The 27,687-nt window shown below is 36.6% G+C and overlaps 1 protein-coding gene and 1 long non-coding RNA gene across 2 annotated transcripts; one reads left to right on the top strand and one right to left on the bottom strand.

Moving 5' to 3' along the window:
* The first annotated feature begins 1,046 nt into the window (after window positions 1-1,046).
* Window positions 1,047-9,313, top strand: LOC125938650 (uncharacterized). The gene is made up of 2 exons (XR_007462761.1): window positions 1,047-1,368; window positions 9,180-9,313. It is a non-coding gene; the product is annotated as an uncharacterized LOC125938650 (long non-coding RNA).
* Window positions 9,314-11,690: 2,377 nt separating this feature from the next.
* On the bottom strand, window positions 11,691-26,433 carry IRAK1BP1 (interleukin 1 receptor associated kinase 1 binding protein 1). Its single transcript, XM_049653912.1, has 4 exons — window positions 26,090-26,433; window positions 19,343-19,408; window positions 12,455-12,585; window positions 11,691-12,351 (listed from the first exon to the last, which is right to left on the bottom strand). Exons 1-4 carry the CDS (start codon window positions 26,402-26,404, stop codon window positions 12,081-12,083), a joined length of 783 nt encoding a protein of 260 aa, XP_049509869.1. The 5' UTR covers window positions 26,405-26,433; the 3' UTR covers window positions 11,691-12,080.
* Window positions 26,434-27,687: the final 1,254 nt, after the last annotated feature.

Below are 27,687 nucleotides of genomic sequence, written 5' to 3'. Positions count from 1 at the left end.
AGATTTCATTCTTTTTGATTGCGGAGGAATACTCCATTGTATATATATACCACATCTTCTTTATCCATTCATCCATCGATGGACATTTGGGCTCTTTCCATACTTTGGCTATTGTTGATAGTGCTGCTATTAAAATTGGGGAGGCACCCCTATTTTTAAGGCCCTTCTCATAGGTAGTGAAATGTGCGACTCACCAGTGATGTTTAGATGTACAGTTTTGGAATTCTTGTGCATTTTTCATGTACTTAAAGCCAGCATTTTGGCTTTAAAGCCTCTTAAATTATGCTTGCATTCAGGGGGATCCTTGATGTACTTTAGAAAACATACAGACACTCTTAATACATGAACACATGGTGGGTTTGCTGAGAAGCTAGGTTAAAATCTTTACAATTCAGGGAAAGAGAAGGATGTGCTGACCTTCAGGCCAATCTGTTATTTGTCTGCTTTCCCTTAAATTAGTAGTTTTCCCAGTGTGGAGGTTCCTCAGAAAATTAAAAATAGACCTACCCTATGACCCAGCAATAGCACTGCTAGGAATTTACCCAAGGGATACAGGAGTACTGATGCATAGGGGCACTTGTACCCCAATGTTTATAGCAGCACTCTCAACAATAGCCAAATTATGGAAAGAGCCTAAATGTCCATCAACTGATGAATGGATAAAGAAATTGTGGTTTATATACACAATGGAATACTACGTGGCAATGAGAAAAAATGAAATATGGCCTTTTGTAGCAACGTGGATGGAACTGGAGAGTGTGATGCTAAGTGAAATAAGCCATACAGAGAAAGACAGATACCATATGGTTTCACTCTTATGTGGATCCTGAGAAACTTAACAGAAACCCATGGGGGAGGGGAAGGAAAAAAAAAAAAAGAGGTTAGAGTAGGAGAGAGCCAAAGCATAAGCGACTTTAAAAACAGAACAAACTGAGGGTTGATGGGGGGGTGGGAGGGAGGGGAGGGTAGGTGATGGGCATTGAAGAGGGCACCTTTTGGGATGAGCACTGGATGTTGTATGGAAACCAATTTGACAATAAATTTCATATATTGAAAAAAAATTAGTAGTTTTCCTCCTCCTCAATATATACTTTTCCCCTCTTATTTCATATTTTCTCCCTAGTCCCAAGACTGGCTTTTTATGCTATTACTCTTTATAGTTTTCTACCAATTCTGTAACGCTGAAGACCATTCATCAAAGATGCTGTAGAAGAGGTTTGGGATTAAGTAGAAGGTGGGCCCAGAGTTGACCTCTGTGGTCCTTCAACTCCAGGATTGCATGTAAATCAAGAAACAAACCAGATGCAGGGAAAGAAGTTGAAAGGAGAGAAACCAGTCAGGCTACTGTTGGTGAAGAGTCAGCTGAAGGTGAGAAATGACAGCTTAAAAAATGATAGCACATTGATTTTCTGCCCCACTACATGTCTAAAACCAGTAGTTCTTTTGGCGGATGAACACCGCAGGGAAAACGTAGGCAGCTATGTTACACTGACCGACAAATGCCATCTTAGTAACCAGAGTGAGAGAGCTCAAGTCAGCAGAAAAGTCCAATGTAATTAGGCTCTCTCAATTTTTTATTCTGTACCAAGTTCTAACCTTTTATTGTTTTAATACAGGAACTATGGATTAAATGGGTCTCAGGAATTTCCGTCCCCTCTTAAGAAAGTATCTTCTAATCCTAGTGAGGGAAGCTTTTCTGGTAGTCTAAGATGTCTCTTTAACTGTTTTTGCTGCATAGATGAAGTAAGCTTTCTGGGCTCACAAATGTGAGACACCTGTTAAGTGAACCCAAGTTTTGTGGAAGATTGGGTGCTTGAATTAGGGGAACCAAGTTAAGCTATTTATCATTTATTTTAAATCGAGTAATAGCTGGGAAGAAACCTAATGACCTGGTAATGCTTATAATAGCTTTCAATCCAAAAGTAAAAATGCCAAAAACTAAAAATTAGTAACCTTCTGAGTTTGGCAGTAGTAATTGGAAAACCATTTGTTGTTTCACATGCAAATGTTGCTAAAGGAATTTTCACATTAAGGGTGAGTAAACATGTTCTCCTCCTTTTTGTTTGATAATACTACATAGAGAAGCATCTTAGAAGACTTATTACTGTGGAGATTGTTGCAAATAGCGTACTGAGGGTTTTGTAGCTCTATTTTCCGTAGACAGCTCTACCCTTGCAATGTTTTGTCTCTGGGGTATGTGAGCGATTGTCACAGTCTTAAAGGAAAAAAAAAGTTGTGTTGTATTGTAATTCTTTTATTTTCTTTCATCCTTAAAAAAAATTGCTACCATCCTTCAGAGGAGACCTTTACATGTTATTTAATAAAATATTTTGGGATTGCAGGGCAGAAAATAATGATTAATCAATGTAGTGGCTTTTGGCAAATAAAGTATATAAAACAACATGTCGGGTGCTTGGGTGCCTTGGTTGGTTAAATGTCTGACTCTTGATTTTGGCTCAGGTCATGATCTCAAGGTCTGTAAGATCAAGCCCCAAGTCGGGCTCAGTGCAAAGTGCCGAGCCTGCTTGGGATTCTCTCTCTCCTTCTCTCTCTGCCCTTCCAAATCTCCTTCTGCACTTGCTGTGCTCTTTCTCTCAAAGTAAATAAAGAAACTAAAAAGTGCACATCTTACTATTTATGTTGAAAAAGTTCAGGAATAGAAACCTCCTAACACATTGATATAATCATCCTAGTGTAAATATTTGAAAACAAAAGTAAACTAAACCAATCCAAGATCAGTATGCATTGTCCTTTTGTAGTGGAAGCTTTGTAATTAAATCGTCCCTCCTTTTACCTGAGGGCAGAAGAGGATGGTGTAGTAAATTGTAACACTAAATCTATTTGTTTAGATTAATAGAATACTTTTCAACAATATTTGAGTGATTTGACTACTTAAAAATTTCAGTTAGTTTTAAGAACAAAGAGGAACTCTTCTTCAAATCTCGTAAAACCTAGCTTGAAAAAAAAAAAAACAACACTAGCTTGAGCACTGATGGGGAAATGGGGGCTCAGACAATTTTGGAGAGAAATAATATCACTTAATAACCTTAGTTGACAAAGTGTAGTTTCTGAAAAATGTTTACTTTTTAGCTTTATCTCCAGGAAGATGAAGCAAGACTGTGAGGATAATGGAAAAGTGATCTTAATTTGTCTTTATCTATTTCATCTGTCATTTCCCTATGTAGTTGGAAAAGAAATCATATTCAGAAAAAAAGAATATTTATCCTTCCATATACCTGAGAGTAGTTTATTCTGCCATACACAAAAATCTTACTTTCAGCAATTTATTGGTGTATATTTGACCTATCCTTTGGGGGAGAGAAATACCCAAGTTACTCTTGCTACTTCAGACAGGCATCATGTGTCATGTCGTTGAGGGCTGAGGTAGAGGATGTGGTAAGTTTCTTGGCTGCCCCAAATCTGGATTTTACCCTCAGCCTCCATTATTTTGTTTGCAGTTTTATATGTTCTTGGGACATTAGAGAACAGTAGCAAAATATTATTATAAAATCACATATCAATGCTAAATATTGGTATATAGGGTTTTAGAATTCTTTTTACCATTAGAATAGACCAGTGTTGACCCCAAAAAAGCTCCAAAGTATTCCAAAGGTGACTCATTGCCCTATAAGATGTATTTCACTTTCTAAAAACAAATATGCTCCAAAAAGTTTTTTCTGAACAATAAATTTTATCTGATTTATAGTCCTTTTAAACATGTAACAAAAAAATAAGCATGTACAAAATGAGAAAAAGAGCCTTTGTGGGAAAAGGAAATTGACTGTAAGGAAAAATAAAATTATTATAGAAACGCAGAAAAATGTTATGTAGCCAGATTATACTTTTCTGATTTATAGATTATATTCTTGTGATACAATAATCTGAAGTTCTGACACCTTATTCATGAAAAAGAGAAAATTTACTGGTCATGATACAGAATGTGTGTGTGTTTATGTATTTTAATACTCTTGTTTTACAAGAGAGATCTGTCTTCTCTTAACTTTCGCACAGATCAACTCAGTGTCGTTGGATGAAAGGCAAGTCCCCTCTCAGAGCGCCTGGGTGGCTCAGTCAGTTGAGTGTCTGACTCTTGATTTTGGCTCAAGTCCTAATCCCAGGGTTGTGGGATTGAACCCCATGTACTGGGCTCTGCACTTAGTGTGGAGCCTGCTTAAGATTTTCTCTCACTCCCTTTGGCCCTTTGTCCCTCTCCCCCACTGTCTGTCTCTCTAGAAGAAAAAAAAAAAAAAAAAGACAAGTCCTTTGCTCAGATGACAGCTAGACATTATGTAACAAGCAGCATCATTTGCTATATATTAATATGCATATTTTAAGCATTTTATTTATTTTTAGTGCTTTCTGATTTTTGGAATGGTTTTAGATGGGCATACCAAAGAATGAAAGCATGGATGACTCATATGAAAGACTGGTTACTAAAGATAAAGTAGTATACGTTTATGTGATATAAATCTGCTTTCACATTTTACCTTTGAGTCCTAATCTGATTCTTGACTTGCACATACCCTTTCCAAGATATATTTTGAATGAAGATTTTGTGTATAAAATAAAGGAAGTTAGGAAAGGTCTTTTCTGACCATGTGGAAGATTTACCTAGTTTCTAGTCATCTAGATTTAATGCTTATTAAATCCATGTTTTTTCTGCATAAATATTTTAAAAGGCAGAGAACTAAGAGTAAGGATAATTACTTCCTTTTAAAAAAGAGGAGGCAGATTCATTTTCTTTCAACTGTAGTGTTAGGAGTAATGGCAGATGTGGCAAAAGAGTAATGCTTTTATTTTGAAGATTTATATGTCTGTCTAGCTATATACATACACATAAATGTTTACATAACTTTTCAGATAATAGTGTAAATCCATGAATTTAAAAGCATCACGACCACTAGGGAATGAAGAGTGGTCCAAAAATAATTATGGGCCAAGGGATATCACTGACCACAGGCATCAGTAAACAGAATAGTTTAATAGGCACTACAAATTTAAGAAGATTTATCCAAAGTTCATTGCAAACCTTGAAAATAAAAATAAAATTTTTGACATTTTTGTGATTTTATTCTTATTTAAGAAGAAGAATGAGAAAAACTGTAAGAAATAATTAGGTAACTTGATATTTATTCCATTTGTCCCAGATTATTTTAGGCTTGGCTAGAAATGAGGATAGATTATGAAAAAGGAACTATGCTCTAGGTAAACCAATATTCCTTAGTTTCCATCACTATTATTAAAGACTTGATAAATAGTTTCAAACACATAATCCACTTTTTTCCAAATTAGTCATGAAAACCTCTCCATCATAATTCATTTGAGTTCTCAGTGGCAAAAACTAAAAGATGTCTGGCCTTATTTGTGATGTGGCTGATTCAGTTAAGGGCACTTACGTGTAAGCTTTTAGGCTGTTTATCCTTTCTATGACTAGACAGGGAACATTCATGGGAAATAGCACTTTGTGAGACAGGATAAGAAGGGGAGAATGAGAATGGTATTTAGAATTCTTTTTTTTTTTTGAAAGCAAATACTTAAAATTTAAGTGATTTCTTTTTTTTTTTTATTAATTTCAAGCATTTTTAGTTTGTGCCCCTTTATCATATGTTGCAAGTGTAGCATTACAGTGACACTACATTCCATAATCCTGATCATGATTTTTAAAAATTCTTTAGATTTACATTTTCTTTCAGGTCTGCATACTCACTTAGGTATATAGATGCATTGCATTTATCTACAGGTGTTCAAAAAGCGTGAATATGGGGTGCCTGGGTGGCTTAGTTGGTTAAGCGTCCAACTTTGGCTCAGTTTATGATTCGCAGTCCATGCGTTCGAGCCCCAGGTTAGGCTCTGTGTTGACAACTGGAAGCCTGGAACCTGCTTCTGATCCTGTGTCTCCTTCTCTCTGCCCCTCCCCCGCTCACACTCTCTCTGTTTCTCAAAAGTGAATAAACGTTAAAAAAATTTTTAAGTGTAAATAATAGTTCTGATAAGTAGTGGACTGAAAACTAAGCAAAGAAAGTACAACCTCCATTTTTACCTCTGGAAGTGGTATTACCCCTATCATGCCATAGCTATGTTTCAAAAAAGTTCATTATTCTCCCAACTCCCATGTTCCCTTTCTGAACACACTTGTTCACACATAGCAAAGCAGTAGTTGGGTGGCTGTGTGGATACTGCTGGGGTTTCTACTATTCCTGCCATCAGGGCTACTGTGGTGGGTGGGGTAAGTGGCTGGAATCTGTACAAATCTCAGAGCTGCAGGTGTTCTCATAGTTATTCAGTTGTGTGGTTGTTGCAGTGTTATGTTTCCAGAGTTATTCCCAAATAATATGAAAAATCATTAGTTAATATTTGTTAATGAAGTGTCTAAACATTTACATAAAACATTTCCACGGTGTTGAATTTAATAGTCATGAGATAATTATTATTCAAATGAAGTAGTAAACAATTGAATGTTTTTAAATGAATGTAATGTTTAAGAGTAGTAACATTTTGGGGTACTATGAAATCTCAACATTCCTACAGAATGAAACCAATATAGTCATTCCTCAAATACATGCTGACCTCTATGGTTTGCAAGTACATTCTTTTAAAGGTTTCTACTGCATATTCATATTGGCTTCTTTGTAGAGACACATCAGTTTGTAATCACTGCATCTTTATAATTTTAGAAATAGGTACAATGATGATGAAAAAGAAATCTATGCTTACTTTAGTATTGAGCTGGTGAAACACTTGATATATTAAAAATAATTTTGTATTTTATTTGGTTGACATTCAGCATTAATTATACCTTACCCCCCCTCCAATATAGAATATCTTAGACTTTCCGTGATTAATTTAGCATAAACTAAGAAAAATTTTCTTTTGATGCTATTTACTTGGGCTAGAGTTGATATATTTGAATTGTTGTACCAATTCTTTTTAAATGAATTACAGTAACTGTGACTGATTCAATAAAAGGAAAACAAACCTTTTTGTATGAACTACAAATGCGTTATTGCTATTAAATACAAATATGGTTTTCTAAAATAAGCTTTGAAAGTAAAATTTAATGCTAATGGAAACAAATTCAATTTAAGCATCTGTTTATTAAAAGTTAACTTAATTTATTAGATGCACTTTTATAGTGGTTGCAGTCAGAATTTCAAAAGCAACTTTCCCTGAGCAGTGTATTTTGTTCTATTGGTGAGGCATGTGTGGCACAAGTGATAATAACTCAGTTGTGCAGGTGGCTAAAGGGCAGAGGTGGACACTTAGAGCCTATAGCTTAGATCTGTAAGCTTAAAGTGAATATAGGTTCTGAAATAATTTAAGAGATTAGTTTAGACAACAAAACATGTTTTTGCATAGCCACAGACTTATTTTCTGAGAAAGCTAAACTTTAGAGAAATAAAAGCATACCCATTTAGAGATAAAATGGGCATTCTGAACATACGTTGTAGAACCAGTGCTTTGCATTTTCCTTCCCTACTTCTATGTGTACCAGCATTGTACTCTGCTATAAACGCTATCCCTCTGATAGGGAATAAAACAAAAGATCTGACAGCCAGCTTTTCCTCTTCTTAGCCTGTTATTAGCCAGATAGTGGGAAAAGAAATGTTTAAGATATAGCCCAGATCTTAAGGAGTTCATAGTCTTATATAGAGACAGATAAAACATAAGTATGTAATTAACGTGATCAGTGTAAACCTGATGTATGTATGAAGTGTTGGCACTATTTATCTGTTTTTAACTCTTTGCTCAAAGTTGTTTGCAGAAGGGAAGCAGAGGATAAGTGATACAATCTTCAGATTTTAAAAAATAGACACACACACACACACACATTCCACCACCCACCAGATGGTAAGTAGCATGATATTTGGAGGATTTCTTATTTTAAATTTAGGGATCACTTACTGGTTTCAGGATCATTTAGGCTAGCACTTTGTCCTGCCACCTGGGCTTTTCATCCCTTAGTATGGAAACTAAGATAGGCCGGACACTATTTTGAGGTGGGATTGGTGATCATCCACAATCACCATGGCTATCTGGGAGTAATTGTTGGTCGAGATATTGAAGCCAGATCTCCAGCAGAAGAGTGGCTGAAACATAAATACCCTCCTGATAAACAAGTTATAAAAGGGTATTCTTTTTTTAAAAATTATTTATTTATTTATTTATTAAAAAAAATTTTTTTTTTTAACGTTTATTTATTTTTGAGACAGAGAGAGACAGTGCATGAACAGGGGAGGGGCAGAGAGAGAGGGAGACAGAGAATCCGAAACAGGCTCCAGGCTCTGAGCTGTCAGCACAGAGCCCGACGCGGGGCTCGAACTCACAGACCACGAGATCATGACCTGAGCCGAAGTCAGACACCCAACCGACCGAGCCACCCAGGCGCCCCCAAAATTTTTTATTTTTTGAAAGAGAGAGAGGGAGACAGAGCACGAGCAGGGGAGGGGCAGAAAGAGAGGGAGGCACAGAATCTGAAGCAGGCTCCACGCTCTGAGCTGGCAGCACAGAGCCCGGCGCGGGGCTCAAACCCATGAACCACAAGATCATGACCTGAGCCGAAGTCAGATGCTTAACTGACTGAGCCACCCAGGCGCCCCAAGGGTATTATCCTTTTAATAAAATAGCACAAATCATCCCTCTTGAAAAATATCTATTACCTCACCCCGAGAACAGTTTGACTTGGATTAGCCACTGTGAATCCTAGTCTTTTTTTTTTTTAATTTTTTTTTAATGTTTATTCATTTTTGAGAGATAGAGAGAGACAGAGCATGAGTAGGGAAGGGGCAGAGAGAGGGAGACACAGAATCTGAAACAGGCTCTAGGCTCTGAGCTGTCAGCACAGAGCCCAACGCGGGGCTCGAACTCATGAACTGTGAGATCCTGACCTGAGCCAAAGTCAGACTCTCAACCAACTGAGCCACCCAGGTGCCCCATCTAGTCTTTGAAACAAAACTGAACATGTAAAGTAATTTAAACCACATTAGATTATTGGTAGGAGCCATTTGGCTGTAAATACAATATGCATAAAAATATTAAATGTTATTTTAGTTAAACTAATTTATACAGTGGGTTTTTTGAGGAATGAATAGTAAAGTATTTGCCTCCTACACAATTTTGTAATATAGATAATATATTAACTCCCATTTTTGACCTCTTAATTCATGTTTTTATATTTTTAGGCCAGTGAAAAGAATTCCTCGCTATCAAGTTCTCATCAACATGTCAGACAGAATTAGGATATCCTCGACCTACATTCCTGAGGAGGACATAACAATAATTATGGGATATGAAGTACAGCATCCTAAATTACAAACTATTTTTCCAGGTCTTATTTATTTACATTGAACTAAAAATTAACTGTCAAGTAAGAACACTGATACTTAAAATAAGGTAAATTGCTGCTCCAAAAAAATGTATTCTTTACCATGTAACTGAATAGAATCCTAAATTTTGTCTGTAATATTCAGAAAACTTGTATATTTAATAGTAGTTCCTTTTACAAAGGTGCTTAGAATATAGTGGGTCTGTTTCAGATATCCTAATTGGAAATTTCTTTCTTTCTTTCAGAAAACAGCAATTAAAATTTGCTGCTTTCTGAAAGATTTTTTTAAAAGGGGGTTCAGGGGCGCCTGGGTGTCTCAGTCGGTTGAGTGTCTGACTTCGGCTCAGGTCATGATCTCATGGTCTGTGAGTTCAAGACCCGCTTCGGGCTCTGTGCTGACAGCTCAGAGCCTGGAGCCTGTTTCGGATTCTCTGTCTCCCTCTCTCTCTGCCCCTCCCCTGCTCATGCTCTGTCTCTCTCTGTCTCAAAAATAAATAAAACATTAAAAAAAAAATTTAAAAAAAGGGGGTTCAGAAAAAAAATTTTGTCAGGATTAAATTTGGGGTAGGCTGATTCTAGCAGGCTTTGTGGCACAGGTACCCTGAGGAATTCATTGTGAGACTCTAGTATATGCCACATGTCAGAAATTCAGCTCTGTCAGCTGACAACTAAATTTGATACCGTTAGTCTTCTGGACATAGGATGTCATACATAAGCCAGTCCAGTCTTTGAAGGATTTTTTTCTCTTTATTGCTGTACAGAATTGTAGCATTGCCCATTTTATAGGCTTTTTTTTTAAAGCAACATCTTTAAAAATTCATGTAAATTCTAAAAACTATTTGGTAACTTAAAATTTGTTTTTAGGTATTTCATGCTAAGTAGAAAACTTTACCAAATATAATGGAGCCAAATTATAATAAAGATACAGCTAAGAAAAATCTACAAATATAATTGTTTATTGAGTATAAACAATTTTTTTCTTGATGTTGAACCCCCACAGTATTTTCCTATCCAACTGGATAAATAAAAGCTACAGTGGAATTTATTTAGCTTTGTTTTTTGGAAATAAAAGCCTATCTTAAACTGTTTTTGTGATAACTTTGTTTTTAATATGACTCTTTCAATTCATCTTAATGGAAGACTTGGAAGAGCCAACTTTTAATTGGGTTGATCGTAATCAAAGAATGCAGTTGCTATAATAGCAACCATTTACTGAGTGACAGCTGTGGTGCTGGGTATTATTCTCGTGGTCTTGTATTTATCAGCTTTAACCCTTATAGTAACACTGCAACGTAGATATTTAGCCTCATTTCATTGGTGAGGAAAGAGAAGCTTAGAGAGATTAAAGTGCCTGGCTAAGTTTACACCTCTGGTAAATTCACACAGCGGATATTTGAGAGCCTGCTCTGTGTTGGCCCTGATACTATGCTGGGTCTGAGAATGCAGCTGTGAACAAGACAAGATCTTCATTCTAAAGGAGCTTACATTCTAGTAGTAAAGTCTGGATTTGAACACAGGGTGTTGCAATCTAAAACTTTTCTTCTTAGCTTTTACACTCCCTCCTGCCAAGGACACACTATAGAGGAGATAGATAAAATTGTTTCAGTGCCACTTAAGAAGGTGGGTGGGGATGTAAACTACATTCTAGAGCGTGCTATAGGGAAGAAATACTGGTATATGAGTATCAAGATATATCAAAGGAAGAGCGCTAGGACCTGTATAACTCTATGGTGAGAAATGGAAGCCTGTGCTAAGTAACAGTCTTGGTTTATGATCATCTGTAGATAATGTGCAATGCAATAGCAATACCATGTACTTGCTGTTATACATCTCAGTCTTAAGATCAGTATTATCTCAGTGTATAACCCTGCACTGTCCAACATAGTAGCCATTAGCCACTTTTAAGTACTTAAAATGTGGCTAGTGCAATCAAAGAACTGAATTTTAAATTTTTAAAAATTTTAATTTGAAAATTGCTACTTGAAATTGCTACTTCAGTTACTATATCTTTTAAGCATGTTTGTAACAACCTGTGTGTGTGTGTGTGTGTGTGTGAATCTATTTTTTCAACTACATTTTAGTAAATAAATACAGATTATTTCTGATGAAAATTTAGCATCTGAATTAACATGGTTACAATATAAAATGTACACTATATAAATATCCATTAGTTATTTTTAAAATATTGACTACATGCTGAAATGATATTTTAGACATACTAGGTTAAATAAAATATTATTAAACTTAGTTTCAACTACTTTATTTTTTACTTTTTTTTCTATGTGTCAACTAAGTAATTTGAAATTACTATGTGACTTTCTTTTATTTGTATTAAAGAGTGCTGGTATAATCAATCACAGGAGCCTGGTGAAGAGGATCTGGTCCATATATTTTATTTCTGGCATCAAAATATTTTCCTAGTATACCTCACTCTGCTTTTATCAAGAGTTAATGTATTCCTCATCATTCTGTTAATGTTAAGAATCATGCTAATAACTGCCAATATTTATTCCTGTAGTAGAAATATAAACATTTCTTGTCAGTATAAAAGTATGCACATATAACACATTGTTTTCAGAGTATTTCTCATAGTTAAATTTTTAAAAATAGAAAACAAGCTTAGATACTGTGGGACTGGATTCAAGGACTGACAGATTTGGGGGAGAAATACTTTATATTATACAATATATATATTCATGAAAAAAGCAAACATAAAAAGTATAAAAATAAAAAGATACAATATATTTTAGTTGGAATTTCAGAGATTTTTTCTTTTCTTCTCTTTCCCCTTTACTTCAAAAGTTATAAATACTTTTGAAGCAACATGTATTGTCGCACTTTTGATTTTTTGTTGTACAGTTAATAAACTTGAGAGTCTGGATGACTGGAGATCATCTATTTGGCCTTCCCATTCTTTTGTTTCTTCTTCTTTGATTAATAAAGGTTTTCCTAGAGTTTGGCCGACAAGGTTACAGACTTCTTGAGCTTTGCGCCATGCGTTCTCAACAGCAACAAGACAGGCTTGCCGTCTTAGGAATTAAATGCAGAGATTATTAATATGACATTCAATGAACTTTAGCACTGAATAGTTTTGTTTAATTGATAATTTAGTTAAAGATGTGCTTAACTTACCGAAGATTCTCAACAGAACCTGGAGTATGATAGAACTGGGGCTGGCTGATGACGACAGAGCTATCTAGCTTTTCAACAAGAAAGTTACAGATATTTTGCATTTTTCCAAATTCAGTAAATGTAATGCAGACCTGTAAATGAAATGACACTTGAAATTATTTTCATGCCTGATGGCTTCTTTTAAAGTTTTCTCTAGGAGCGCCTGGCTGGCTCAGTTGGAGGAACATGTGACTCTTGATCTTGGGGTCATGGGTTCAGGCCCCATGCTGGGTGTAGAGATTACTTAAAACTTTTAAAAAATAAAAATAAAAAATAAAGTTTTCTTTAAATATGAGGAAAAAAATTAAAGCCAGATAACGAGGTCATTTTATAATATGTAACAGATAAGCCTACTTGATACTCAACAACTAAATTATTAAATTTTATTAAATTATTTTTAAGTAGTATCTCTACTTTTGAACATAAGAAATAGTTATAATAACTAATGATTATGTCTGTTAATTTTAATATCTGTATTGGTTCTTGGTTGGTTTGACTTTCCTCCTTATTGTGAGTTTTATTTCCATGCTGTTTTGTAGATCAGGTAATCCTTGTGAATTAACTTTATGAGAGGTGTTGGATATTCTTGTATATACCACTATAAATAATTATTTGTTCTAGAATTCCATCAACTTACTTGGAAACTGATCTCTTTCGGTTTGCTTTTAAGATCTGTTACGTGGGACTGGAGTAATGTTTGAGGCAAGATACTTCTGTATACTCCACCTCATGCCCTATGAATTGTAAAATTTTCTAATCTGGTGCTATACAGCCCTGTATGAACCCCAGACACTGTTCCCTCTAAATTTTGGGGTGATTCTTTTTCTAGCCTCAGGTCATTTTCACACATAGGTGTGCTGATCAGTATTCTGCTGAGTACTTGGCAGGGGTTGGTGGTATCCCCTCCGTGGTTCTCCGAAGACCTCTCTCTCTGCAGACCTCTACTCTCCTACAAACTCTAGCTGTCTTGTTTGGGCTCTCAATTCCATTTCTTCAATACAAGGAGTTTGCTAGGCTCTGTCTGGGTTCTCTTCCCTGTGAAGCTGCCTGGACACCTTGAGACACTGAGTTAGGACAACTGTAGGACTTTTGTTTGTTTCCTTTTTCTCAGGGATCACAGTGTTTCATTGCTTTATGTCCACTCTTTTGAAAACCATTGTTTCATCTACTTTGTCAATTTTTTGGCTGTTTCAGGTGGGAAGGTAAATCTGGTGCATGTTATTCTACCTTAGAAGCAGGAGTCTTGTCTGTCTTTTGAAGAGAAGTCTTTTTTTGTGTGTTTTGTTTTTTTAAACACTATATGGGCTAATAAACTTTTCTGTTAGTCAAAATCAATTTCCTCAGCCATACCCAAGATGCTAGTTTTTAATCTCTGGGTAAGTTTCCAAATTTATATTTCCTTCCTGGTTGAAAATCAAAGTTCCAAAATGCCTATAGGCTGCCCTTAATAAGAAGTACAGACAATAAATACTTTTCTGCATTTGCATAGTTTAAATATGGAAACAAATCCTGTCTTTTGTGGCTGTATTTAATCTATAAAAGTGCCACAGCGGCCCTGTACATACATTTCATTACATGTAATGAAACATAAAAAGATGTACGGTGACTCTGTGGAAGTTGGAAGGTAGCCAAATATGAGAGTTCAAAGGGTTTCTCTGCATGGAGATTAAAGTGATTGAGTATAACAGGTTCCAGGTGTCAACAAAAGCAATTCTTTGCTATACAAGTGCCCTTGAAATGCATTTTATTTTTAAAATTTATTCCAATTTCTACTCTGATAACTTAAAACAAAAATAATTTTTATAAATATACCCGCTTTCCTATGAAATATGCTGAATCCTTTGCATCCTTGGTATTCTTCTTTGCTAAAAATAAGTTATCTGGAAGGACAGTAAAAATTCCTAAGCAGGTTGCAAAAAAGATACTAATTTTTCCTTCTTCAATTCCCCTCTACCCCTAATCATCTGAGGCAAATTTACTCCTACAGAATCAGGATTAACATGTGGTACTTACTTGCTCTATTTCTATAAATAACAGGAAAACCTGTCTGTTAAGATCAGCTCCATGGCTGCTCAAAGAAGATTTTCTCTGCCTTTCTTCCCTCTTACCATTACCATGACTTAAAAAGTTAGCAGATGTAGCTTTTAGAAGTACATCTACATTGATACACAGACCATGAACAAAGTATAGTTTAGGAGTAAGTGTGTTGAATGATTAACAAGTAAATTTGGTAGGAAAAAAAACTGTTTTCTGCTTTTTCTAACAGTTCAAGAACTGTTTTAAGTCTTCCAGTGGTCTGAACTTCTGCTTTTAAATTCAGCAATGTGATATATAATCAAAATGTAGCTAGACAGAAATCCAAGTTAATGAAGTTGAGTCATTTTGCTGAATAGAGATGTTGCATCACAATTTTTAAAGAGGCATTTAGGATAAAAATATTTTAAGTACCTAATACTTTGAAGATAAAGATAAATCTGTATATTCAGAATCCTCATTATATGTTTCATCATGGTAAAATAATGTGATTACAAATGTATGCACATTTACACACTATCTTGTAATAGCTATATTAAATTACAGAACAGATTGATAGATAAATGCTTCCCATCTCTTTGGTCAAGAAGAATCCTCATTAGTTTAGAAATTTCAGTACTAAAAGAGAAACTGAATTCCAGAATAGGTGAGTTTTAAGTAAACTCTACCCCCAATGTGGAATTCAATCATGACCCCAAGATCAAGAGTCTCATGCTGTACTGACTGAGTGAGCCAAGTACCCGAAAGGTGAGCTCTTAAGTGCTTTTAATGAATTTGTCTCCTGGAGAAATCAAATCTCAGTTTATTAAAATTTTCTGCAAATGGGACTTCTGAATTATTGCTAATCTCAATTACCATAGCGAAACAGGCCAAAAGCCTCTTTAAAAATACTTGCGGTTCTAATTTCCAAAAAAGGCAAGTGTATAAAACTGAACAAACTACATGTAGTAGGCTAGACGCCTTTCAATTCTGGGCAAGATTCTAAAAGATTATTTTAAAAATTAGTTTGTGGGGCACCTGGGTAGCTCAGTTGGTTTAGTGTCTGACTCTTGCTTTCGGCTCAGGTCATGATCTCACAGTTCCTGAGTTCCAGTCCCTTGTCGGGCTCTGTGCTTATAGTGTGGAGCCTGCTTGGGATTCTCTCTCTCTCTCTCTCTCTCTCTCTCTCTCTCTCTCTCTGCTGCTCACCCCCCCTACCCCCCATGTGCTCCCTCTCTCTCCCACGCTCTAAATAAATAAATACTTAAAAAAATTAGTTTGTAAGGAATTAGGAAAGAAAAGGTTTCTATGAGAAACAAAGAAGATAGGACCTTGTCATTCATTTTGTTACCTTGCCACAGGCCTCCAAGTACTTTGTATATTTTCTTTTCTTTTTGGTATTACCACAATCTATTATTTTCTTCCCTTTTTAAATATCCCCCAGTTTTTGTTTTTAGTTCTGTCACTGAAGAAAAGAATACAGGGTTTTCTCATTTTAATGGTCCTACAAGAAGGCATTCAGGGAAGAACAAAATAAGGACACAGGAATTTAAGAGTAAAATCTTCTAAGTTCTCTTAAGTACTGAGTTTCTTGATGAGATGTTAGGTAAGAACTCATCTGACTTTTCACTTTGTTTTTTTCCCGAGAGTGAAGTTCACCAACTCTATGCTTTTCTTCTGATCTCTAACATTCTCAACCACTGCAAAATTATTTCTATCCAAAGGCCAATCTATTGAGCATGTATATTTGAGATTACTAAGAACAAATCACGATATATTAAACTTGATTTCCTAACTGGCAAGTTACCAGAGAAATACTGTAGCAATAAAGAATTTATTTTTTACTTAGGATATACTGACATATAGTCTTCATGGCAACATTGTCAAGGTCATAGTTGATTGATGTTACTTAGTATTTTTATTAATTACACAGATGGGTACACGGATGATAAAATCAGCAGGTGACAGAAAGCTGGCCAGGCAGAGTATAAACACTGATTGATAAAATCAAGATCCAAAAAGATCCTAACAGGCTGGAAACATGGTCAAATCTAGTGGATAAAATTTTACAGAGATAAATTTAAACTCTCATACTTTATTTTGAAATAGCAATAACAAGTATAAAATAGAAATATGTGAAAGCAGCATGTGAGAAAGATACTTTGATAATTTTAATTACTGATTATAACTGTGAGCTCAACATAAGGGAACAATGTGATACAAGTACCAAGTTCAGTCTTAAACATTCCAGAGTAAAGGAGATAATCATCTTTCACTAATGTGGACTGGTTAAATCACAATTAGGACACTGTAGTTGTGTTGTAGGTGCTTTGGATGGAAATTGGTTAACTCAGTAGTTTGTCTTATTATAAGAAATGACTAAAGAAACTGGGGATTCTTACCCCTGGAGAAGAAAAAACTAGCATCAACATGATACTGAACTTCAAGTATATACTTCAAGGAAGTAGTATTTGCCTTTTGTTCTTGGAGAGGTACATCATTAATAACGGATGAGTACTACTAAGTCCATTCTGGCTTGATGTTAGAAAAATTTGTATTGATTAGACATCTGAAAATGGAATAAGCTTTTTATATTCATGTACTTACATCATTTCTAACTTTCAATATTCTTACCTTTAAAATAAAGAGAAACAGCAGGGGGTAGGTGGGAGTTTAGATAAAGAATCTCTAAAGTGCCATTCAGGATAAAAATCTTAGTTATTTTGTAAAGTAATGTTCTACCTCCTAATCTAACTTTATATATTTAACTGTCCACAAGGGTACTGGTATATGTTAGACATTATTTTGTACTTTGTGACCCCATCACCCTGGTCTCTGCTGACTGCTGATGCTGACCTAAGGGTAATATTATCAGATTGCATGATATAAGAATTCTGGCTATCAGGGAGCCCTATACAAAATATGATCAGATTCTCTAAAGAAGTTGAGTATGGGACATTAAAAAGTATAACAGAAGGGGAAAAAAGCAGAGTTTAGCCAAGTCCTAATTTAATCATGTTCTTCTAACAAAACAAGCAGCTCTAATGCATTTTCTGTAACTGCACAGTTGGTCCCTAAAACAACTTAAGTCTGAAAATGATGCCAGTTTTCCATGAAGCTTTTCTGTGTATTTGCTGGAACCATTCCTTTTTCTCCTTACTTGGGGTACCCTCACACTAAACCCCATTCACTTGAGATAACCTGAGCCAATGTATGTTCATTAGAGCCTGAAGTCCTGACAGGTAATCACTGCTGGAGGAGTGCTAGAATAACTTCCAGCTTTGTTCTCTATAATACAGACTCTTACCCCTCTGTTCTTCATCCTGTTTTTCCTTTTTTTCAAGACATCCAGTATTGTAATATCACCCAAAGAGCCCCAAATTGAAAAACTTATTTTAAGAAAACAATTTCTGCTCCTTCCCCCACTCGTACTCATTCTCTCTCTCTCTCTCAAAAATAAACATTAAAAACAAAAAGATTATCTGACTAGATAAATAAGAGTTTATCTCTAACTCCATTCTTGTTTGCTTCCTGTGAGGAGGCAGCATGGAACTAGCACACAAATCCCAAGATGTTTGGATGCTGAAACAAATCGTAGTCCTATAACCTAACCACAACTATAACATACCTGATTTCATAAAATCCTGATCATAAAATCTTTAAAAATAAGTAAAAAGTATAGGCAGTTGTAGAAATTAAATGTTATCATTGAGTGTACAAAAAATATTTTGTTCTTTTTAATTTAATTGAGTGGTCTTTATTTTTTTTAGTTAATTATAAGAGTTTTTCTTTTTTTAAGTGGGCATCATGCCCAGTGCAGAGGCCAACATGGGGCTTGAACTCATATCCCTGAGATCAAAAGTCAGATGCCTAACCAACTGAGGCACCCCTTAAAGATTTTATTTTTAAGTAACCTTGCACCCAATGTGGGGATCAAACTTACAACCCTGAGATCATGAGTCACACGTTCTACTGAGTGAGCCAGCCAGGTGTCCCAAGTGTTTTTGTAAAAAAAAAAAAAAAACAAAAAAAACAAAAACCTGATAACTTAGCACGATAGAGTAAAATTGCATTATGAAAGAAAAGAAGGTTGAAAAGTGTTTCAATCCTTATGTTAGGACATTATTAATTTTCTTTTTATCTGAGAAGAAATTTCCTATAGTGTTTTCCTGCTCACTAGGTGATAACTTTACTAAAATTTCATTCAGGGGGCAATTAACTGCTCTTCCTTCTTGCTATTTTTATTCCATTTCAAAACAATTTCTCGTAAATATATCTCATTACAATTTATTTTAAAAGCTCATACAGGGGCGCCTGGCTGGCTCAGTCGGAAGAGCACACGACTCTTATCTCCAGATTGTGAGTTCAAGCCCCATGTTGGGTATAGAGATTACTTTAAAAAAAAAATTAAAAAAAAATGTGTATATACACATATACACACATATATATAATATGTATACACATATATACACATATATATATAATAAAAATAAAAAATAATTAAAAAAAATTCTTTTCTTTCGATTGTTATTTTTAAGAAACAGAACATGAGTGGGGGAGGAGCAGAGAGAGGGAGACACAGAATCCGAAGCAGGCTCCAGGCTCTGAACTGTCAGCACACAGCCCGATGGGGGAATCAACCGACTGAGATCATGACCTGAGCTCAAGTCAGATGCTTAACCGACTGAGCCACCCAGGCACCCTGAGAAAAATAATCTTTTATCAATATCATGAGAAGCAGTCCTCCTATACATTTCAGTTCAAGAATAAAAATAAATGTAAATTGTATCCACAAAGTCATGCTGTTTCCAATTATTTTTCATGATAAGTACATACCTCTGCTTCCATGTGATAAGCATTTTCCATTCTTCTAAAATCCTTTGTCACAGTTACATTTTCTGCCTGAAGCAGAAAGTACAAGAGTATGATTACTCAGTGTTTGACTACCAAATGCAATTACTCTAAAACATAAAGTAGAAACCTGAACTTATTAAACTCAGAATAACAGAGAATGCAGAAAGAACTGGTTTGCCTGATGTTTTAAACCTTCCCTAAAAGTTACATAAAATAAGTGTAGAGCCACTTACCCATTTAAGAGAAAACAAAGCCCTTTTCCTTACACCAAAATAAATTCCAACACAGCAAATATTTAATGTAGTATAAAGGGTCCCTAAAAGTTCCAGGAAATATTAGTTAACAGCTATATAACCTTAGGCTTGGGAAGGACCCAATAAGTATTATACCAAAGGCAAGAAACATACTGACAAGATTAGTGATTTTAGCTAAATAAAATTTAAAAATTTTGAATGTTCAATACTGTAAACAAATATGGCAAATATGAAATTGGGAAAATATTTGCAATAATGAGAGAGTTATTGATAATCTTAAGGTTCCCTTAAAATAATCTTGAAAAAGAAAAACAAAGCTAGAGGTATCACAATCCCAGATTTCAGGATATACTACAAAGCTGCAGTAATCAAAACAGTAGATGTTGGCACAAAAACAGACACACAGATCAATGGAACAGAATAGAGAACCCAGAAATAAACCCCACTTATAGGGCCTATGACAGTTAATTAATTAATTAATCTACAACAAAGGGGGCATGAATATACAATGGGAACAAGGCAGTCTCTTTAACAAATGGTATTGGGAAAACTGGATAGCTACATGCAAAAGAATAAAACCAGACCACTTTCATTAGACCATACACAAAAATAAACTCAAAATGGATTAAAGACGTAAATGTGAGATCTGAAGCCATAAATTTCCTATGAGAAAACACAGGCAATGATTTCTTTGATATTAGTCATAGAAACATTTTTCTATATATGTCTCATTTGGCAAGGGAAACAGAAGCAAAATTAAACTATTGGGACTATACCAAAGTAAAAAGCTTTTGCACAGTGAAGGAAACCATCAACCAAACAAAAAGGCAATCTACTGAATGGGAGAAGATAATTTGCAAATGATATATCTGATAAGGGGTTAATATCCAAAATAGATAAAGAACTTATACAACTTCACACCATAAAAACAAATAATCCAATTAAAAAATGGGCAGAGGAACTGAACATACATTTTTCCAAAGAAGACATACAGATGGCCAATAAACACATGAAAAGATGCTCAACATTACTCATCATCAGGGAAATGTAAATTAAAACCACAGTGCGTTAACACCTTATATCTGTCAGAATGGCTAAAATAAAAAATGCAAGAAGTAACAAATTTTGGCGAGGATAGGGAGAAAAAGGAACCCTTGTACACTGTTGGTGAGAATGTAAATTGGTGTACTATTGTGGAAAACAGTATGGAGGGACCTCAAAAGTTAAAAACAGAATTACCATATGATCCAGTAATTCCACTACTGGATATTTACCCAAAGAAAATGAAAACACTAACTGAAAAAGATATCTGCACCCCTATGTTTACTGCAGCATTATTTACAGTAGTCAAGATATGGAAGCAACCTAAGTGTTCATCCATAGATAAAGATGTGAGACACTTATATGTGTACACACACACACACACACACACACACACACACTCTGAACTATTACCTATAAAAAAGAATGAAATCTTGCCATTTGCAACAATATGAATGGATCTAGAGGATTTAATGGTAAGTAGAATAACTCAGCCAGAAAAAGACAAGCACCATATAATATAACTCATTTGTGGAATTTAAGAAACAAAGCAAATGAACAAATAAGAAAAAAAGAGACCAAAAAAGACTCTTAACTACAGAGAATAAACTGGTGGTTTCCAGAGGAGAAGTGGGGGGTGGGATATTGATAAAGGAAGCTAAGAGTATTACATTGATGAGCACTGAGAAATGTACAGAATTGCTGAATCATTATACTGTACAGCTGAAACTAATTTTTAAAAAGTTCCCATAAATTAATAAAAGAGTAGAAAAAGCAGACAAAGTTTTATGAACTGGCAACTCACATGAAAAAAGTTTAACCTCAAATGTAAAAAAAAAAAAAAGAAACATAGGAAATGACAGTAACATTTTTTTGGGCTACTGACTTGGCAAAGTTAAAAAAGAAAATAATGCCCACTATGCCAAAGATATATTTGTAGTGAAGTTGTAAACTTATTGTCCTACACTGTAATTTTTCATAAGCCTTAAAAATATGCATAAGCCAGGAATTAATGTCCAAAAACATAATTAAAAACATGTATAAATACCTAGCAACAAGGTTATTCATTTTGTCACCATTTTTAATAATGAAAAACTATGATATGCTCAATCTATTCCTACTACTCCCTATCATAATTTGAATGCACCTAGAAATAGACTCTGAAACATGGATGTGAGTACAAGCAGTTAATTTTTAAGGCAATCCCAAGAGGGGCGCCTGGGTGGCTCAGCCGACTTCATTTCAGATCATGATCTCATGGTTTTGTGAGTTCCAGGTCCCACTGGGCTCTCTGCTGTCAGCATGGAGCCTGCTTCATATCCTCTGCCTCCCGGTCTCTTTGCCCTCTCCCGGGGTGGGGGGGGGGGGGGGGGGGGGGGGGAAAAAAAAAAAAAAAAAGATAATCCTTGGAAGCACCATAGGGGAATGGGAAGTGAAACAAAAGGAAAGCAAGCCATTGAAGTGTGCATTGTCAAGCGGTCACCACTGTGGGCAACTGGAACTTATTCCTGCAGAGAAAATTCTGGGAGCCAGGGCAGAACATATGCCTCAGAGCTATCCTGCCCTAGAGGTAAGGTCTCCTTCCATTCACTTCCCTCACTTCGTAGCTGAAGGCTGTTAGAGCTTGGGGAGGGGCTGTTAATCCTCTGGCACTACTGGCTGGCCCATTTGTGGGTGGAGCCAGGAAAAGCTGCAGCCAGGAAAAACTGGCAAAGGACGCTCCATGTTGGCAGATGGAAGTTGGGCCTGTATGCACACAAATGTGAAGTGCCAAGGGATACAAGTGTGGGGTATCAATAGCATCTGCTACATCCCCTACTTAAAACTCAATCACCCACTGCCAAGACAATAAAGCAGAGACATACTATAGTGGTTAAGAGCAAGAGCTTTGAGGTCGAAATTCTTGACTGGAGTTGAAACTCTGTCACTTTCTAGCTGTGTGACCTTGGGCAAGCGACCTGCCAATAATCACTTTGATCCCAAGAGTTCTCATCTATAAATAGCAATTGAAATGCCAGTCTCATATGATGGGAATGAGTATCAAATGAGATAACATTTGTAAAAGATCTAGCAGTAATAAGCGGTTTTTTATCACCAATAACATTCAAAACTCCTCAATGCAGCAAACAAGGCCTTCTTCCATGTTCTGCCTACAGCCTTCTTCTTCAGTCTTATCTCAGTTCTCGTCCATTTTTCCCAAGTACTCCTGTGTCCTAGCCATAATGAACTGTATACAGTGCTCTGAACACATACTTGCTGCATTCTAGTGCGGAATTGGAATGCTTTCATTTTGGTCACTATTCAAGATCTGACAGAGTCACTTCCATTTCTGGTGCCCAGAAATATGCATCTATTACACATTTATCAAAAAACCCCACAATTGTGAGTAGGCAAATATTGGACTTTGTACCTACGAAAGGAACATACACATTGGAAAACAAAATAATTACTATCACGTAAGTGCTATTTAAAATTAAACACTGACAGGAAATGCTTAAAAAATGTCTGATGGTTGAATAAATACTGCTTAGTATCTTTAAAACATTTCTCCATGAAGGGGCGCCTGGGTGGCTTAGTCAGTTGAGCCTCTGACTTTGGCTCAGGTTATGATCTCAGGGTTCATGGGTTTGAGCCCGGCGTCTGACTCTTGACAGCTCAGAGCCTGGAGACTGCTTCAGATTCTGTGTCTCCCTCTCTCTCTCTGCCCCACCCCCCCACTCTCTCTCCCTCCCTCTCTCTCTCTTTCAACGTTTTTTTTTTTTTTTTTTTTTTTTAATTTATTTTTGGGACAGAGAGAGACAGAGCATGAACGGGGGAGGGGCAGAGAGAGCCTCTCTCTCTCTTTCAAAAATGAATAAACATTAAAAAAATACAACACTGAAAATGAGGGTATGCCTTCATATGTGAAACTATATATGATCATAAAATAATCTATAATGTAGTTGATCTATAATATAGTTGAATAGTTTTAGTGCTTCATTTTTTTTTTTAGTCATTCAAAGCCATTTTTTAAAGTTTATTTATTTTTGAAAGAGAGAGACAGAGAGAGAGACAGAGTGTGAGTGAGGGAAGAAAGAGAGAGGGAGACACAGAATCCAAAGCAGGCTCCAGGCTCCGAGCTGTCAGCACAGAGCCTGACACCGGGCTTGAACTCACAAACTGCAAGATCATGACCTGAGCCGAAATGGGATGCTTAACTAACTGAGCCACCCAGGCACCCCTCAAAAACCATGTTTTGAGTATATACTATGTGATGTGTGTGAAGCGTAACCCTTGAATGCAGAGCAAGAGATAGAAAATGGTCTGTGCTCGAGAGGTTCAGAATATGAAGGAGATACCAGTAAAGCAACAATTTAAAATACAGAGGGATACGTTTTATTATAAGTAGGGAATAGAGTGTGGTATGGCAGAGACTAGAGTTATGTTAGAAAAGGAATGCCAAGAAAGTAAGCTTGGGCTGATTCTTTTTTCCTTTTTTTAAGATTTTATTTTTAAGCAATCACACCCAACATGGAGCTCGAACTCACGAACCCTGAGATCAAGAGTTGCATGCTCCGCTGGCTGAGCCAGGCAGGCGCTCCTTGGGCTAGTTCTTTTTTTTTTTTTTTTTTAAGATTTTTTTAACGTTTATTTATTTTTGAGACAGAAAGAGACAGAGCATGAATGGGGGAGGGTCAGAGAGAGAGGAAGACACAGAATCTGAAACAGGCTCCAGGCTCTGAGCAGTCAGCACAGAGCCTGACGCGGGGCTTGAACTCATGACCTGAGCCGAAGTCGGACGCTTAACCGACTGAGCCACTCAGGCGCCCCCCCTTGGGCTAGTTCTTAAAGGAAAAACTGGGAGTCAGCTAGTCAAGGAGGGGAGAGACAAGAGAGGAAACAGAGTTAGGTTCCATCTATTAAGCAAAGGAACCTGGAATATGAGGAGACCCTAAAGTAGGGGAGTGATGTTTTTAAACCCCCAATTCCAAAGTCTAAAATGAATACCTTTGTGAAAACCCATTATAATTCATCCTGAAAAGTAATATAAATTGTTTTTTGCATCATCTACTGAATAAATTGTCTACATGACTGCTTTATTCCATTAGCAGAGATAACTGGGAGATTACTGACGTTTTCTGTCTTGAACACTGAACCTTGATGTAATTAAGTTAGATGCAGTAATTTATTGCTTTCCATGTTAGAAGTTATAGCCATGTGAGCTCGGTATACTTAAGAATTAGTTATATTGTTCAAACAGGACTGTAGCACTGGCAATAGTTTTTACGAGGAAATTTTTTCCACATAGCAAACCACTTAAATCACATTGTCTATAATTAGCCTTTGAATTCTTCTAAACTCTAAAATCATGGAGACATCTGTTCCAAATGACTTTTAAAATAATTCTATGTCTGTAAATGCAGTACAAATGTATTTTTTTCCTTAAAGCAATAAAATTGCTTTTTGGGGGTGTGCCATTTCTAACAATAGACTAGAAGCACTTTTATGAACTCAGTGTTACTTTGGATAATCGCAACTCTGGCCTTTTGAGCCATACTATGTAAAATGAAGGAAATGAGATAGTCGACTCATTCTGTGGCTTCTTCATTTCCTTTTTCTAATTATCTGGGGCCAACTATGGTTGGAAGCAATGTAGAGTTTAGTCTCAGGAAGATAAGAGTTCAAACACTGCCCTGACTAAAGCTTAGAGCATTATGTAACCTCTTTGAATCTAAATGGGGATATTAAAACCTGTCTAACAGAACTGTTGTTCAGATGAAATAAAAAGCTGGTTCATTTTTTTCTCCTTTTCTTACAAGCAGAGTTTAGGTAGATTTACTTAGGGATTTGTTTTATGGACATCTCTGGTAAGTAAAGGTATTTCATTTATGTGGCATCTACAATATACTGGCTGGTTTTTAAAGTTAAAACTAAAAAATTTGCCGAAATGTTTTGAGTGCTCGTTAAACGATAATGGATGCAATTTTCCTCCTCACGTTGCTGTTTGCGGAAAAATACTGAGGAACCACTCCAAGCAAATCTTTACATAGTTGGGAGGAAGCATGCTTTCACTTGCTAATTGCCTGGTGCGGAATAAAAACAAAAAAAAATATATTAGTGTCTAGTATACTCAGGCAAGCACTTTCATCTAATGTGTCAGGTCTAACAGTTAACCATATCAAGGTAAAATACAAAATTACTGCGGCAAATGTCGCCAAATAAAAACCTACTCCATTTACATTCTTTTATTTCATAAGCCACTGGGACCAATAACTGCTTTCATCTAGAAGAAAAATGGGCCGAAAGTTCTACTCCGCCAGGTCCTGTCGCTCTGTAATACCGATGAGATAAGGTCAAGACCCTCGCCACCTCCAACTGACACCCGTCGGAGCCTGGAACTCTGCCTCCGCTTTTTGCGGTCCGGCCCGAGGCCCCTCCCCAACGAAGCTCTCACCTGCACACCTTGCTGCTGGAGGCTTTGTGTGATGTAGTCCAGGCGGCGGCAAACGCTCTTCTTGGCCTCGGCCGCCGCCTCCTTCGTGCTGCTCACTAGCACCGCCACCTGCGCCCGGTCGGGGCTCGCAGACACCTCAGCGGTGCCGCTAACGTGCACCTCGCGGGTCGCAGTTTGGGCCTGTGCTGAAGGGACGTGGCGTCGGGGTCCTGGCAGCAACTCACCCCCCGAGACCACATTGTTCTCCCGGCCCCGGTCAGCCCAGGGAACCAGTTCCACGAACACCCGCGACTGAGGGGCCTGCTGCAAAGACATAGCGAGGGTAGCTGGGTTTCCATAGCAACTTAGAGACTACGGCGGCCGAAGGAGCCAAACCGCGCCAGCCTTTTTGTGCGTGGTGCAAAGGATGCTGGGATGGGCTTGGAGGGCCCACAGTTATGGATGCGAGCTGCGAGGATTTTGCAGTGTCTCCTTTACCAGATGTGGCTGGGCACGTTATCAATAGTTTTTAACGTGTTTACGTTACGGCTTCCAAAAATCTTAGTGAGTTTTCTCTGCGCCCTCCCTCTTAGCGCCGCCTTTCCATGCCCACCGTCCGTGACTGTCCCCCTATCTAGCTTACCTCCAAAGAAGCTCCGGAGAGGCCAGGCTGGGCAGAGTGAGAGTGCTTTTACATTTCTCTGACGCCGGTCTGCGATTGTCCCCAGCCCTGTCTAATTTGACTTTACCGGTTCGTCTTGGGCACAGACCGCTCTTTGAGGCTGCACAGCGCCACGGTACGGGAAAGAGTTCTGTTGCAATGAACTGCTTTCTGCTAGTTTAATCTTGGGGAGTTAATGATTCCTCGAGTTTCAGTGTCATTGTTTCTAAAGTTATGTTGGCAATACTTTTCACGTTTGCAGTGTGGTTTTAAGTGCTTGCCATGTGGAAAGCAAAGAGAAAATAGTGAATAGCCAATAGTAATAGATTTGACATGATTTTCATCTTTTGAATTTTCTTTAAAATCCCTGGAATGATTCTGGCTTTGAATATTGACAGGAGAGACTCGACTGGTGTCAGAGCACATTCAACATGAACATTGTTGGGTCTGTGCAACTTAGATCTTATCTGTACCCCTTTCTTGAGAGAACAACACCAATTTCAAACCACTGATCCCCATTAGGTAGGTTTTATTCTTACCACTAAGTATGTAAAAGATATTTTTACATAGATATTACCTCTCCTGTCCCATGAGGAAAAAAAAAAAAAAAAAAAGAAAACCTTTTAAAGATAACTAATTAAAAAGACAACTGTTCTCTTGAAAGAACCTGAAAAGGCCAACTGACAATCCTCATGAAGCTTCCCCTCTGTTTTTCTTTTCTTATCATTTAGTTAGATCAAAAAATGCAAGTAAATCAGATGGTACCCCCTTCCCTCTTTCATTTGGGTTAAAGCAATTTTGTATCTATTTTGATGTTTATTTATAACTAAAAACAAGTATGTGATAGTATTTTAATTTAAAAACTTTTCTCCTTAATATTTTTGTAATTTTTATCATTTGAGACACCCAAAATAGTGCTTCTTGAATTTGGTGGAAAATTCTTTTTCCTTAATGATAA

This window comes from Panthera uncia (assembly GCF_023721935.1).
Source record: "Panthera uncia isolate 11264 chromosome B2 unlocalized genomic scaffold, Puncia_PCG_1.0 HiC_scaffold_24, whole genome shotgun sequence".
Taxonomy (NCBI): domain Eukaryota; kingdom Metazoa; phylum Chordata; class Mammalia; order Carnivora; family Felidae; genus Panthera; species Panthera uncia.
Note: the sequence above shows the minus strand (reverse complement) of the source record. Positions and strands in the feature narration are given on the sequence as shown.